Source organism: Notechis scutatus, chromosome 1, assembly GCF_049901735.1.
Source record: "Notechis scutatus isolate UNSWTSFEM ecotype Mainland chromosome 1, rNotScu1.2, whole genome shotgun sequence".
NCBI lineage: Eukaryota > Metazoa > Chordata > Lepidosauria > Squamata > Elapidae > Notechis > Notechis scutatus.
The window spans coordinates 63,552,523-63,565,926 of NC_142009.1; the positions used below are offsets into that span (position 1 = coordinate 63,552,523).

The window sequence follows — 13,404 nt, forward strand, 5'->3', positions numbered from 1 at the left end:
TATAAATCCTTCCATTCCTTACCATCCAGTCAGAGCTGAAAAAGCTTCTTGGATGAGAAGTGAAACGTCTTCAAAGAAACACAAGGAAGTCCAGTTGCCTCCTGAAAAAGCATCTTTGGGACAACCATGACCTGGACGACTGAGAATGTCTACAGACTTTTAGCTATACAAATTCTAGGTGTGCTTGTCTACCATTGCTATTCCAGCCACATGGAATTGGCCAAATTGGCTGATGTTGATGAATATGACACTTACACACAGCTGCAGGGCTCAGTATTCTACTTGAAATCTACCTGAAAAAGTGTGGGTTTTGCATTAGTGAGAAGATAAAAGTATCAATTCTTTTGGGAACATATGGAAAAGAACCGCAAAAATGTAAACGTTAGATAAAACAAAGTTTCTAATGCAATTTTTCCCATGCCTCCCCTTGAAAGCCAATCATTTCTAACCTTGCTAACACTTTTGCTTTCTTCTTGGAATTTCTGTTGATCCGCTGGATATATTTTTTGCAGTGACAATTCTCCAGGTGAAGATGCTGCCTCTTTATTAAGTTCCTGGCAAGAAGATATATCTGCTTTGCTGCACTGATTTGGTCTGTTTTTCCTCTTGTCAACCCCAAGACTAGCTCTTCTTCCTCCTTCTGAATTCTGTAACATCTCAGCAGAAGTGGGAAGCTTGAATTTGGCTATCAACCAATTATCTGCAGATGTCAGGAGAAGTTTTCCACTTGAACTGCCCAGACTTGGCTCTTTGTCCACCTTTCTTCCTGGGTCATCGGGGACATCTGACCCTTTTTTATGCCTCTCCATATTATTCCATATGGCCTGCAGCTCTTCTTCCTCTTCTTCAAACATCTCATGAGCAGGATGACGAACGTCTGCTGCCATGCCTTGCAACTTTGTTCCTTTGGGTACCTCTGCCCGTGGGGTCAAATGGAAAGGGCAGAGTTTTGGGTTACTCTGAGTATTTTCCTCATAGCCCAACTCACATTCAAGCTTAGAAGGTTTGGTGGGGGATTTATGTCCCAAGTGCAGAAATGTAGATGGGTGTCTTGAAATGCTTTCTTCAGAGCACTGGGTATTTTCTTTTTCTGACGTCTCATTCACTAAAGGATCTTTCATTTTGGTTAGATGAGAAACTAAATCAGGGTTGCTTGTGGATTCAGCAGAGAAAGGCTTCAGTTTCAACCTCAAAGCTTCTTGAACTTTGGCTCTCTTGTCATCTGTATCTTTTAGTTGCTTCTCTTTGGAAATACCCATTCTACCCAGTGAGGCAGCTAGTTTATCCCACTCCAAATCTATCTGCTCATGGAATACGCTGGTATGAGGGGGCTTATTCTGCTTGAAATCAAAACATTCATCACTGGAATTGTTTTGACTTTTAGGATGCAGCCTCACCTCTTCACTACAAGCAACAGAGTAAGTTTTCTGCCTACCGTAGCTTGGGTTGAGGTTCACTTCTTCAAACCTAGTGCCTTTCTTAGTCTTGGGGACCTTATGAGAAACGCCTTCTGCTCTCACAGGCTTTGAATGCATTACTCGCTGTCCTCTTATGGTTTCTTTTTCCAGGCTGATACTGGTTTCGTGTGTCTTTGCCTCTTCTGTGCTCCTGTGGGTCACTTGGTTCACCTGGTTCGCTCCCTTCCTTTCTGCTACCTCGTCCCTTGCTACCTTGACAATATCATGGACATTTCTAAGAGCACTGAGGTCCTTGGGAAGTTCCAGGCTCAAAACAGATCCCAGGGAAAGATGCTGACATGTGTTCATCTTTTCTGTGGATGCATGGTGGCTATGAAGACTTGTGTTTTGTTTCAGGAATATACACTTTCCAGATGTTTCTCTGGGTAAATCACATTCAGCATCAATAGCCCAATCTAGTGGATTCTTCACATGATCCATCAGCTCTCTTTGTGGTAAGGACAATGCCTGCAGGACTTGCACCCTCTGGGTGCATCTAGGTGGCCAAGTGTTACTCATACTATACTTCACTTCTTGCAGATAATTTGCTTTTATTCCCATAATCCTTTGCAAAGTGAGCCTCTGAATATCTCCTGCCATTCCTTTGGTTTTTCCCTTTGGGCTTTTCGAGGAGCAGCTAGAACTAATCTTGGGGAAGGTATGAGAGGCTGCTTGACTCCATTCTACCCTGGAAAATGGGGAAGAAGGAACTCTGGGAGGCACTTGCTTAGCAGATTCTGATATGAAGTCTGAATTTCCAAAGTCGGGATCCTGATTTCCACACCCATCTTTCTCCTTTACATGTAGATAGGTGCTCACCTGTAAAACATAGTGAGAAAAGTAAAGAACATCTCTGAACTGTATGAAGCTGCTGGAGTCTAGGCCAAATATTTAGGATAGCACAGTAGCAAACTTTGCGCTCATAAGACCTTATTTAAAGGCATGCACTGACACATGCTGTCTTCTGCCAAATGTTTATTCACTCTTCATTTGAAAGACCCGTTCATGCAATCCCCCCAAAACGGACAATGCATTTCAGGTTTATTAATGTTCTCGCCAACTGAAACTCTAGCTATTCTAGTTTACTTCATTTTATTATTCCAGGCTTTTCAGGAAGGGAGGCAATGTTAGTCTGAACTTAAATGTAGAGGAACCATTCCTAAATGCATCTCAAAGCATTTCAGTATAGGTGATGTACACTACCCATTCTCAATTCATTTCAACATTCAAACTATCAACAGAGTATTAAAAACAGCTAAAGGGTTAAGTTAAAGTGATCAGCTGAAAGAGGCATTGGCCATTTCCCAAAAATAAAATATTTTCTCCTGTCCATAACTTAGCTCAACATTCAGTATTCCACAGGACTCATTTCTTGTTTCTTTTTCCTTTGCAAATTGATTTACTCCTTCATAGTGGGATCTAAATTACATACTGTTCCTCCTCCTAGTAAATCTCCTGTGAATTTGTAAGTCTACATAGGTGACACCAGTCCAGCATCTTCAATAGTTATACAGAACAGAGAACCACCATTAATCTAGAGACTAACAGCAGAAACTGTGTAGGCTTCAATTCTGTCCTTTGGTCAATTATTGAAGATGCAAGATGTGGAGAAGAACAAACACAGCATATAGAGAGCTTGGATAAAATACAAGATATTTAAGAGCCATGGTGGCACAATGGTTAGAATGCAGTATCTCAGGCTAATTCTGCCCCCACTGTCAGGAATTCGATTCTTTCGATCCTGACTGGCTCAAGGTTGACTCAGCCTTCCATCTTTCCAAGGTCGGTAAAATGATGACCCAGATTGTTGGGGGTAATATGCTGACTCTGTAAACTGCTTAAAGAGGGCTGTAAAGCACTGTGAAGTGATATATAAGCCTAAGCGCTATTGCTATTTAAAGTTCTATGGGAGCAGTTTTCATAGAGCATATTAGGATATGAGATGGAAACTTTAATGCAGCTGTAATGTATTCACGCCTTCATACATTGTACCCTTGCTAAAGGTGTCTGCCTGATTCCTACTATCACTGTAAATCAATGCAGGAGTTAACGGTGAGGAGTAGCAATGAGCTAGTTAGTTAAGGACCTTGCAACATGCAGTCATGTGCCCTAACATGCATCCCTGGTCCTCACTCCCTCATTCCTCCATTACAGCAATTTTACCTCTTCTGCATGCTGATGGGACAGCTTTTTCTTTCTCTTTAAACTACCCAAAGTATTTTCTAAAAGTCCCTGGCAACGTTTCCAAAATGTTTTACAGGCTGAGGGTTTAATTTCAGAGAGCTGGATATTAGGAAAGAAACAAAAATGGAAAGTGAAGGAGCAGCAATGACAGCCAGCAGAGAAATGAAGGTGCGGAAAGTCAGTTGGTGCCACATAAAAAAGATTGTGCTAGATGTATATATGGCAGCTCTTTATGCAAGAAGCAGAAAACAAAACTAGCTTCCTTGATCCATACTGCATATTCAGAGGTTGTATTCAGCAGGTTCTGACCAGTTCTGGAGAATCAGAAGCAGAAATTCTGAGTAGTTCTGAGAACCGGCAAATACCACCCCCGACTGGAGATTTTACAGTAGTCATATACTAATGCTTAGCTATGAACTTTTCCACTGATGTTAGGTGCTCCCCTCTTTGACATTCTTAGTTTGGAATTTCCTCATTATTAGAAATTCTTGCCTCCCATTGCTCTAAAACAGCATGTCTCTGATTGAGGAACTTTTAAGATATGTGGACTTCAATTCCCGAAATTCATGCTGGTTAAAGAATTCTGGGAGTTGAAGTACCCACATCTTAAAGTTGCCAAGGTTGAGAAACCCTGCTCTAGAGGCAGTGTTGCATTTAGTGCATATTTCAATTAAGCATCCACTTCAAAGGGTAAATCATTTCCTGATTCTTCCAATCCCTGTTTGCACCCTGGAGGAACATTCAGTGCAAACGTAGTGGACACTGGTTCATTCTGTTGTTTATGGTAATCGCCTGCTGAACATTTCATTAACACCTTAGAGTTCAGGATGCCATCTGTTTCAGTCACATCAGCTCTTTGGCAAGGAGATACCTTACCTTGTGCAACGTCTCTTGTTCTACAGTTGGTGAAGATGAAGCTTGGCTTCCTCTAGCCTTTTTCTCCCCTTCCTTTTCAATGTTCAGGATCAAGCTCACCGTGCTGCCCAAACTGCCAGGGGGTGCTTGTGGCACAAGTAACACTGGGGTCTCTGAGGGTTCTAGAACTAGAATTCCCTTAGGGACATCCACTTCAAAGGGTAAATCATTTCCTGATTCTTCCAATCCCTGTTTGTACCCTGGAGGAACATTCAGTGCAAATGCAGTGGAGACTGGTTCATTCTGTTGTTTATGGTAATCGCCTGCTGAACATTTCATTAACACCTTAGAGTTCGGGATACCATCTGTTTCAGTCACATCAGCTCTAGGATCTAGTTCAATCTAAGGAGTAAGAAAACACAATAAATAAGCTGCAGTGGGTAGTTTGCTAATTTTCTTCCTTCAGCTTGATATGCATTGTTATTTCTTCTGAACTGGGATCTACTTCCTTCTTGACTATACAGGATTATGTGCATTAAGTTACTATTAATTGGACATAAGAGCATGGCCTACTCAGAAAATTAGAGATCATCAGAGGAAAGGACAGTATTGGTTTTTTTTTTTTTTTTAAACAGACTTTATTCAGTTTTCACATTAAAAACAAAAATCTCTTTTTAGTGGACAACATATTTCCGGTCATCATCTTTACATACAAATATGACAGAAATTATACATTGATATATGCATACTTAATTCTATTATTACCTTTTCCATTCCAAATTTTCAGTAAGGAGAGAAACAAACACATTAATTCTAGCCTCTTTCATTAATTTCAATCAATTTTGTTTCATTTCAATTATTTCAAATATAATCCTTTAATATTTATTTTTAAACGTAAAGATAAACAATATATATTTGCCTAATAAATAATAATAAGGTTTAATTCTAAATTCTTTCATTAATCCCAATCTAAACATTTTTAAATTTCATTTCAATTATTTCAAGTATAATCCTTAATATTTATTTTAAAAATAAAAATAAACAATATATATTTGCCTAATAATGGTAATAATGAAGTTCAATGTCTCTCCTTGCTTTTAATAATCTATATTAAACTTATTAAGCTTATTAATTTAGCTGGTTCTTTAGTCTGTCACATTCCCTTTCCATTACACTTTTTTTTTATAAATTCTAAATTAATACAGATCTTAACACACCCAGTATTGGTTTCTTATTCTATGTTGTGGTTGGTTCACACATAGGAGGCAGGAGAAGACCATCTGGGCAAGTCTGCTGCAAATTTGGAAACAGTGCACCCAAGTGAACAAGTGCCTTACGTATGAAACCAGGCTGTTTACCTCAATCTCTTGTATTACGGGTTTTTCAGAAGGAAAAAAAAACCCCAGCCTAGTGTAAATCTATTTTGATGGTATTTTTGCTTAAATATAATAGGAATGAAGACCATACAGAAAAGTTCCACTGTTGTATTGATCCTTGGAAAGTTTTAATCTGGATGTGCAAAAATATACTTAAAATAAGCATAGCAAATCTTAAATGGGAAAACTCCAACATTGGAGAAAAATAGCAAGTAGATATAGGACATGGTTGTTGTTGTTATTCTTATTACTGGAAAGGAATCAGATTCAGAAATGGGAGCATGGGAGCCAAGATGGTGATTATTTAAAAATCTTAAGATAGTCATAAATATACTTCTTCAATGAGGTTTTGACATCTTCTCAGTCTAACCCCCAGTTCTCAAGCCTGTAATGGCACTATCCAAGGCTGGTCCAGGTAGCTTTCTTCCTTAAAAAAGAAACACTATCTCCTTCCAAGTCTTAACAAGTGCAGGCAAGCAAAGGGCCCTGAAGAAAAGGTAAGAGGTCCACAGTCCTTCCAGTTTCTTAAAAGACTTTAAGAGACCAGAATAAATTAAGTTGCAAGTGGAAGTAGGATCCCGGTGATTAGTTCCTGCACTTTTTCTACAGCAGCAATTTTTAAAAGGATGTAAGCACAAAGGATGTAAGCACAGAGACGTAGAATACCTATATTCTATTTTTAGTAGCAAAATGTTGACAGAGCTACGCATATCCTTTGGGCAGATGTCCTCAACTTTATCAAAATAGAGTGGATTGGTACTTTATAAGCCCTAGAACAAGAAGCTGTTGCCAAAGTAACAGAATTGGGTTATTTAAGAATCCTGAGTCCTGCCGGTGTTGCACTTGACCTTTTTTTTTCATAATTCCAGATGCACACTGCATAGGTTGATTCACTGCACACTATAAGCCCACTATACTGATGCAAACACAAGCCTATGTACCGGTAGGTGGGGCAATATTCTAAATCCAAATGGTTTTCCTGTTATCTCACCCCTTTGCCTAGATAGGTGCTTTGATTGGTGGAGTCCATCAAAGGAATATTGAATCAGAACATGCATTTTATGAACAGTAAATTGCTGGTCTAGATCAGGGCTCTCAAACTGGATTTCTTCATGGGCTGGATCAGCATTGTAGTTCTCTGCCAGCTGGCCAGGAACGGTGGGCGGGGAGACAAGATAAACTCTGCCAGCCAAACCGGGACACCCCATTTTCAGCCTGGACGGCCTCTTGCAACACTCTGCTGGCCAAAACAGGGCTTGGGCCCCCCACACTCTGTTTTGGCCAGCAGAGACTGGTCCTTTGCTATTTCCAGGCCAGCCCTGCGGGTCAGATTTAATCCAGATTGGATCCAGCCCGCGGGCCTTGAGTTTGACACCCCTGGTCTAGGCAATGCTTTTGCAGTTAAATCAGGAGTACTTTTATGCTGCCACTGTTTTCACTGTTAGTATTCTCAGAAGTTTGAAGGTGATCCACCTTTACTTTTGCCAATTTGAAAGGCTGAGGACAAGAAATGAAAATTGTTTCTTCATCTTGAGCTGTTCTCTGTTCTCATGCATAGGCAATCAGCTGGCATGGACAACAATCAGATACATTAACTGCAGATTCAATATTGATGGCAGAATTTACAAAAGCAAACAATACATGAATACTTCTTAGTTCTCACGCATTACCATCCAGAGATACAAATCAGAGAAAAAGATAAGAAAGTTAAAAAATAAGGAAACTTCAATCCTCCCCCATAATTGCACAATACAATCTTCATTGTTTTCCCAGTCCATGAATAAAAAGTTCTATTTGTAACAAAGGCACTCTAGAGGCATACTAACTTGGAGGTTCTGAGGCATGTTTAGAGTGCTATCCTGAGTCTCTCGCTCATCATTCTTGTGTCCAGGGTCCTTTGGGGAACACTGTGCTTGATAGCGTACCATCATCCATCCCAGCATGTTCTGTAGCTCCTCCATTCGCTCCTTTATCTAAAGTCAGAACAAGTGTGAAAGAGAAGGGGGGGAAAAACCACACAAAATGCCATACAGTAGAACCTCTGGTCACCACCATAATTTGTTCCATAATTTTGGTCACAACAACCCGATTTGGTTATGACCCGAATCTGATTTTGGAAATTTGGTGCTTACAAAAAAAATGGTGCAGAAGGGGAAATAGGCCGCGAAAAAAAAATGTAAATTTTTTGGTCAGAACCCGATTTGGTCGTGGTCAGAAACGTTCATGACCAGAGGTTCTACGGTATTACAATATCTCTGAAACTATTTCTGCTCTCTTAAATATTGGTTTCCATATTCTTAAGGATGCCAGGTAGATTAATAAATTTGTATCTGTCCTTTTTCGTTCAAAGAGTTTAGCTATTTTATCCTACTTATTTGTCCAGTTACCTCAATAAGGCCTAAATCTATCATTTTTGTCACAAAAACCACTGGGACCTTAATGATGAACGACTATTGGTAGTTTAAGGATAACTGTGAAAGTTTTGTAGACCACAGAGAACTTTATCAGAACCATGGAATCTGATGTTTTGTATATTTTACGCATTAAATTATTAGAGAAAGATTATCACAAGTCTTTGGATTCTCCTCAAATGTTCCCAAGAGAAAAACCTCTCTTTCACCTTTTGCAGTCCTCTTGCACTTATTTTAGCAGACAAGATCTGATATTTCTTACAGTTAATCTCACTTTTCCTTTTAATTGGAATTATCCCCTTTCAGTGTTTGCTGTAATACTACTCCCTGTCCTCAGCAGCTACTGTGTGTGTGATATTCTTTAATTGCTTCTTCCCATTTTAGATTCTTCTATGTGAGTCAATTCCTAAACCTTCCCTGTAGTGCTACCCCCTGAATTTCTGCTGCTGTTTTCCCTTGCAATCTGATTTATGACCAGCTCGGAAATATGTCCATTTGTTTCCCTCTGAAGCCCTTGAATTGGTTTCACTCTACCAATAGAAGATAATATTTGTAGCTAGTGGGGTCCTTGTTTGTGTCTGAGCTTGGTTATTGCCAAGGACCCCATAGCTTCCCTCTGTCTCTTCCCAAATATGTTCTCAATATTAAAAATAAATAAATCTTTGATATCCTTCATCCAAATCATTGCTCTGAAACCATTTCTTCTACTTCTCCAAAATAAGCTATAGGAAAACTCGAACTTTCTTAAGAAATCAAAGCAATTAAAACATCTATTTGAAACTTAGCATGTTGATCCAGTGCAATAACGATTACAAATCACGCTGAGGGTTGTGATTACATTTGTCTGCTTGTACCATGGACTGTGTTTACTGCTTTCACTTCTGTAGAGGGCAACCTATATTTACAGAATTGAATTTTATCTCTCATCTTAAGATCTAGGTTTAAATGATAGGTGTGTCTGTCCCATCCCATGTGTGCTGCATTTCACCACAGTTTTCTCCTCACTGGCTCAAAATAGGAAAAATTGAGATAACTTTTATAATTAATACCATAATATTATTTTCTGATCAATTTAGTGGTAACTAAATCAATATCTCACTCATAAGATCATGTAACTGGACCTCTCTAAATCAGAGGTAGCAAATACTGTAGGTGCTCTAAGCAACTCTGTGAGGTTGTTGTTGTTTTTTTAATGTATAAAATATGTGCTCACTGGATCTCTTTATGTGGAAAAATGCTTTCAAGGGTATGAATTGGATATAATCTATAATTACATATCATCTCTCTTTCCAAAGGGTTTAACCCATCTGTGCCTGTGAATACATGCTATCCAACTGGAAAGCATTTGCTGCTGGATGAAGCTAATGCCCAGGAGGGGGCTGTCTGACGGTATAAAAGATATCCGTAATTAAGAGCAGTCCTGAGAAATCTATGAAAACCATTATCTACAGAAAGCCATTAGCTGCTCTGAGCCACTAATACATAAAGACATGCATATTTGAAACCATACCATGATCTTCTTCTGGGCTTAATTACCGATTCCTAAATTATAACGATACCTAAATGATAATTCCAGTGACAGCCTGTGGGATATTTATATTCCTAGCCTTTCACACTTACCGTTTTACTCAAATAGTGCTCTTCAGTTACTAGCTCCCACCCTGATGCAGCCAATTCTTCAAACTCCTTGAATTTAGCCTCCATACTATTCTTCAGATTCTCCCAGGGGGCTTCTGAAAGACCCTGGGCATTCAGATTCTCTGAGAAAATTTGTGCCCGGGTGTCCTCTGTCCAAGAGCTAAAAAAAATCAAGGTGAGAGGACAGCTGTGAATGCAGAAGAAACAGGTCCTCATACCTACCTAAATATATAGCCAATTTAACTTTCCATTGCAAAAGTAGACCAAAAGGTAGACCAAAACCAAAAAGTAGATTTTTGGAAGATGTTAGAATAGCGGCAGCAACAATAACAAAAACCCTCAATGACTTCATGCACTAAAATTTGTCTGCTGAATGAGGAAACCTGGAGGTAATAGGGAGTGGATTTAGGGGTGAAAATGCTGCATGTTTCAGTGCAATCCTGGTACTCAAAATATAACCATAAGCTCAGAAGATGGTTAAAGGTAAAGGTTCCCCTCACACATACGTGCTAGTTGTTTCCGGCTCTAGGGGGAAGTGCTCATCTCTGTTACAAAGCCGAAGAGCCAGCGCTGTCTGAAGACGTCTCTTTGGTTATGTGGCTGACATGGCTAAATGCCGAAGGTGCATGGAATGCTGTTACCTTCCCACCAAAGTAGTCTCTATTTTTCTACTTGCATTTTTACATGCTTTCAAACTGCTAGGTTGCCAGAAGCTGGGATAAGGAACGGGTTCGTTCCTTACTCCGTTATGCGGTGCTAGGGATTCGTTCCTTACTCCGTTATGCGGTGCTAGGGATTAGAACCGCCAAGCTACCAACCTTTCTGATCAAGTCTTAGCCACTGAGACTTATCCCTTCAGTCTAAATGCATATCTTTTATACCAGGGTTTGGTTGGTGGATCTTCAGGTTTTAATTAAATAAATAAAAAACATACCAGACAAAGCTGAAGCCCACCCATCCTTGTTCTGCACTACCAACAAGTCATCTAGTCCTAGACCTAGACCAGAGGTGGCTAACCTTTATTGGCTCCCGTGCTGAAAATTGTGTGTGTGCTTGTGCTTGTGCGCTTGCGTGCCAGTACCCCGAAGGCAATGTGTGCTGGCCCCCACACATCCCCTGTGCATGTGTGTGCGATCCCTCCCATGTGCACTGCGCATCTCTGCATGTGCACGCATTTCCCACCCACCCCGCCTGCCCCCCAGGCATGCGCGCCAGATACTCGACAATTAGCTGTTGGGCGGTGGCGTGCGCACGCATGCGCAGTGAGGCTCTTCTGGACGACCTCTCGTGTGCCGGCGGAAGTGCCTCTGCATGCCACTTCTGGCACGCGTGCCATAGGTTCGCCAACATGGACCTAGACTGTAGGCAGAACATTAGCTATTAGGAGCCAAGAATTGCACTGGATATCTATTCTGCATCTGGGTCACTAGGTGGCAGAATTTCTCCGCCTATAGTTCATAATTAAGCTAGCAAGCATTTCCCTCAAGCCTTTTAAAAACATCAAATCACCTGCAAGCTGTGCTGGACACCTACTGACTTACATGGACATTTCCATTCAGTTTTCTTGGCAAGACATGGAAACACTTTCCATTACCTTGTGTCAAAGTCTACTCAGGAAATATTAAAGATGTAAAAACAATGTCAACTTCTCCCACTATTGTTTAAAAGTTAGCAAGGAACTCACACATAGGTCATCATACTTGACAACACTAAAATATTTGCATGTGTATTTTGCTCAATAAAGGTAGTATATAGCAAGAAAATGTGTAACCAATGGCAACTTCCCTGTATGTTTGTCAACTGTGACAATTTACATTCAAATTGCACGCAATTCAATATCAAGAAATACTTGCTGTAGAGAACTGTGCCTATGACTGAAAGAGATTTAAGAAGTAATTGAATTGCCTTCAAAACAAAAACATCTCACAGATGTGATTAGTAACAAAACAGTTTGGAGGCTAAGGAAGGTTTAATTTTTTAAAATAAAAGGACTATTTCCTGATTCTGATCTTTGATTAATTTTAAAATGTCAAGCCCTTTCCAAGACTTCTCTAGGAGCAAAGCACATTCTTGCTGAAGTATAAAAAGTATGAAGAAAATAAGACTAGATAGAAAGCTATATGGTATGAATTGTAAGGAAATGTAGGTATGCTGTCTGAAAAACAACTTTTTTTTTTGTAATTTAAGACAGTTCTTAATTCTGGGCATCTTGCATCCCAAGTTTTAAAGGAGTATAAGAGAAAGAGAAACTAACTTACATAATGGCCAGATAGCCTTTAAAGAATTGCCATAAGCGAACAGTCTGCTGTCCATGAATTGAATTTTCTAGCACCAGTTTTTGGAGATCTTTCCAAGCCTCTACTATTTCAAGAGTCCGTTTGGAGTCATCAGATACTTGAACCAGGTGAGTAACTGCTCTTTCCAGTTCCTCTATATTTCCCTCCAGCTGAGACATATCACTCTATGGGACATAGAAAACAGGATTCACAGTGGTGAAGACACTTTCCTGGTTCCTTCCGGATAGCAAATCCTTGTAGCTATCCCAGAAAGGATAGGTTTTTTGCTATTGATTTTTTTGAGGGAGAGGGAGGGAGCTTTAAAAAAGCACAGATGGTCAGAACCAATAAACATCATACTTCTTTTAAAAGTACTGCTCAAAATTATAGTCAAACTTAAACCTGTGAGGTAATCTTCTGTGATTTGCAATGGTAACTAGGCAGAATAGATTTTTTTAAAAAAACTCCATATAATGTCTTCTTTAAGATCTATAGCTCCCACATCTGCTATGAGATAATGAAACATATTTGGGGGAGTGGCTAATGAGCCCAGCAACTTTGTGGACATTGGGCTAATTGTTGCTGCATTTACATCTGTGTAAACATGAGAAGCACTTCACACCACTTAACCCTTGGAATATGTTCAACTATTTCCAACTATTAACCCCCAAATCTGCAACCTACAAAGTCCAGGAATGCATTTAAGCATCCAGTAAGTATCATTTGGGACTTTCTGACTACAGCAAAATATATGGATTCTTATATACCAGAGCCAATCTAATTCTAAATCCCAGGATAATCCTCACCCACATACATTTGAGATTAGCCCAAGGCCAAACTCGTAAAAACCCCTAGAATGAGCTAAACAAGAAAAGTTAGCTCTCATTGCAGACAAGATTAACAGGAGATGGAATGGTTCCTGACAGAACAGTTATTAAACAATTTCCTTACCTCATGCCTGGATTTTTACAAGGGATCCAGATGATATTGCCCTCCATTTGTAACTTTTTGTAACCAATTCCTCCATTTATATTTACAAATGGAAACATAAAGGAGGAAAGCACAGAATAGTTGTACAGTGCATTTTAATTAAATTAATTTCAATTTTAAAAACCAGTGCTATCTGAAAACTTTCTGAAGTGGGGAAAACCAATACAGTTTCAACATTCTTCAAGATAGAAAAGTCAGAACCAAAGCTTTGGATCTC

General features: G+C 39.6%; 1 protein-coding gene across 5 annotated transcripts in view; it reads right to left on the reverse strand.

Moving 5' to 3' along the window:
• LOC113420029 (uncharacterized) overlaps window positions 1-13,404 on the reverse strand; it is a 67,823-nt gene that overhangs the window by 11,853 nt on the left and 42,566 nt on the right. For 3 of the 5 annotated variants that reach the window (XM_087965865.1, XM_087965860.1, XM_087965859.1), the window contains 6 exons: window positions 12,180-12,382; window positions 9,904-10,081; window positions 7,699-7,845; window positions 4,518-4,898; window positions 3,621-3,740; window positions 450-2,276 (listed from right to left, as the gene is read on the reverse strand). In XM_087965865.1, the coding sequence (XP_087821991.1) occupies window positions 450-2,276; window positions 3,621-3,740; window positions 4,518-4,898; window positions 7,699-7,845; window positions 9,904-10,081; window positions 12,180-12,382 (2,856 nt within the window). The remainder of the gene's footprint in view (window positions 1-449; window positions 2,277-3,620; window positions 3,741-4,517; window positions 4,899-7,698; window positions 7,846-9,903; window positions 10,082-12,179; window positions 12,383-13,404) is intronic. The other 2 variants (XM_087965863.1, XM_087965862.1) reach the window with 1 other exon arrangement.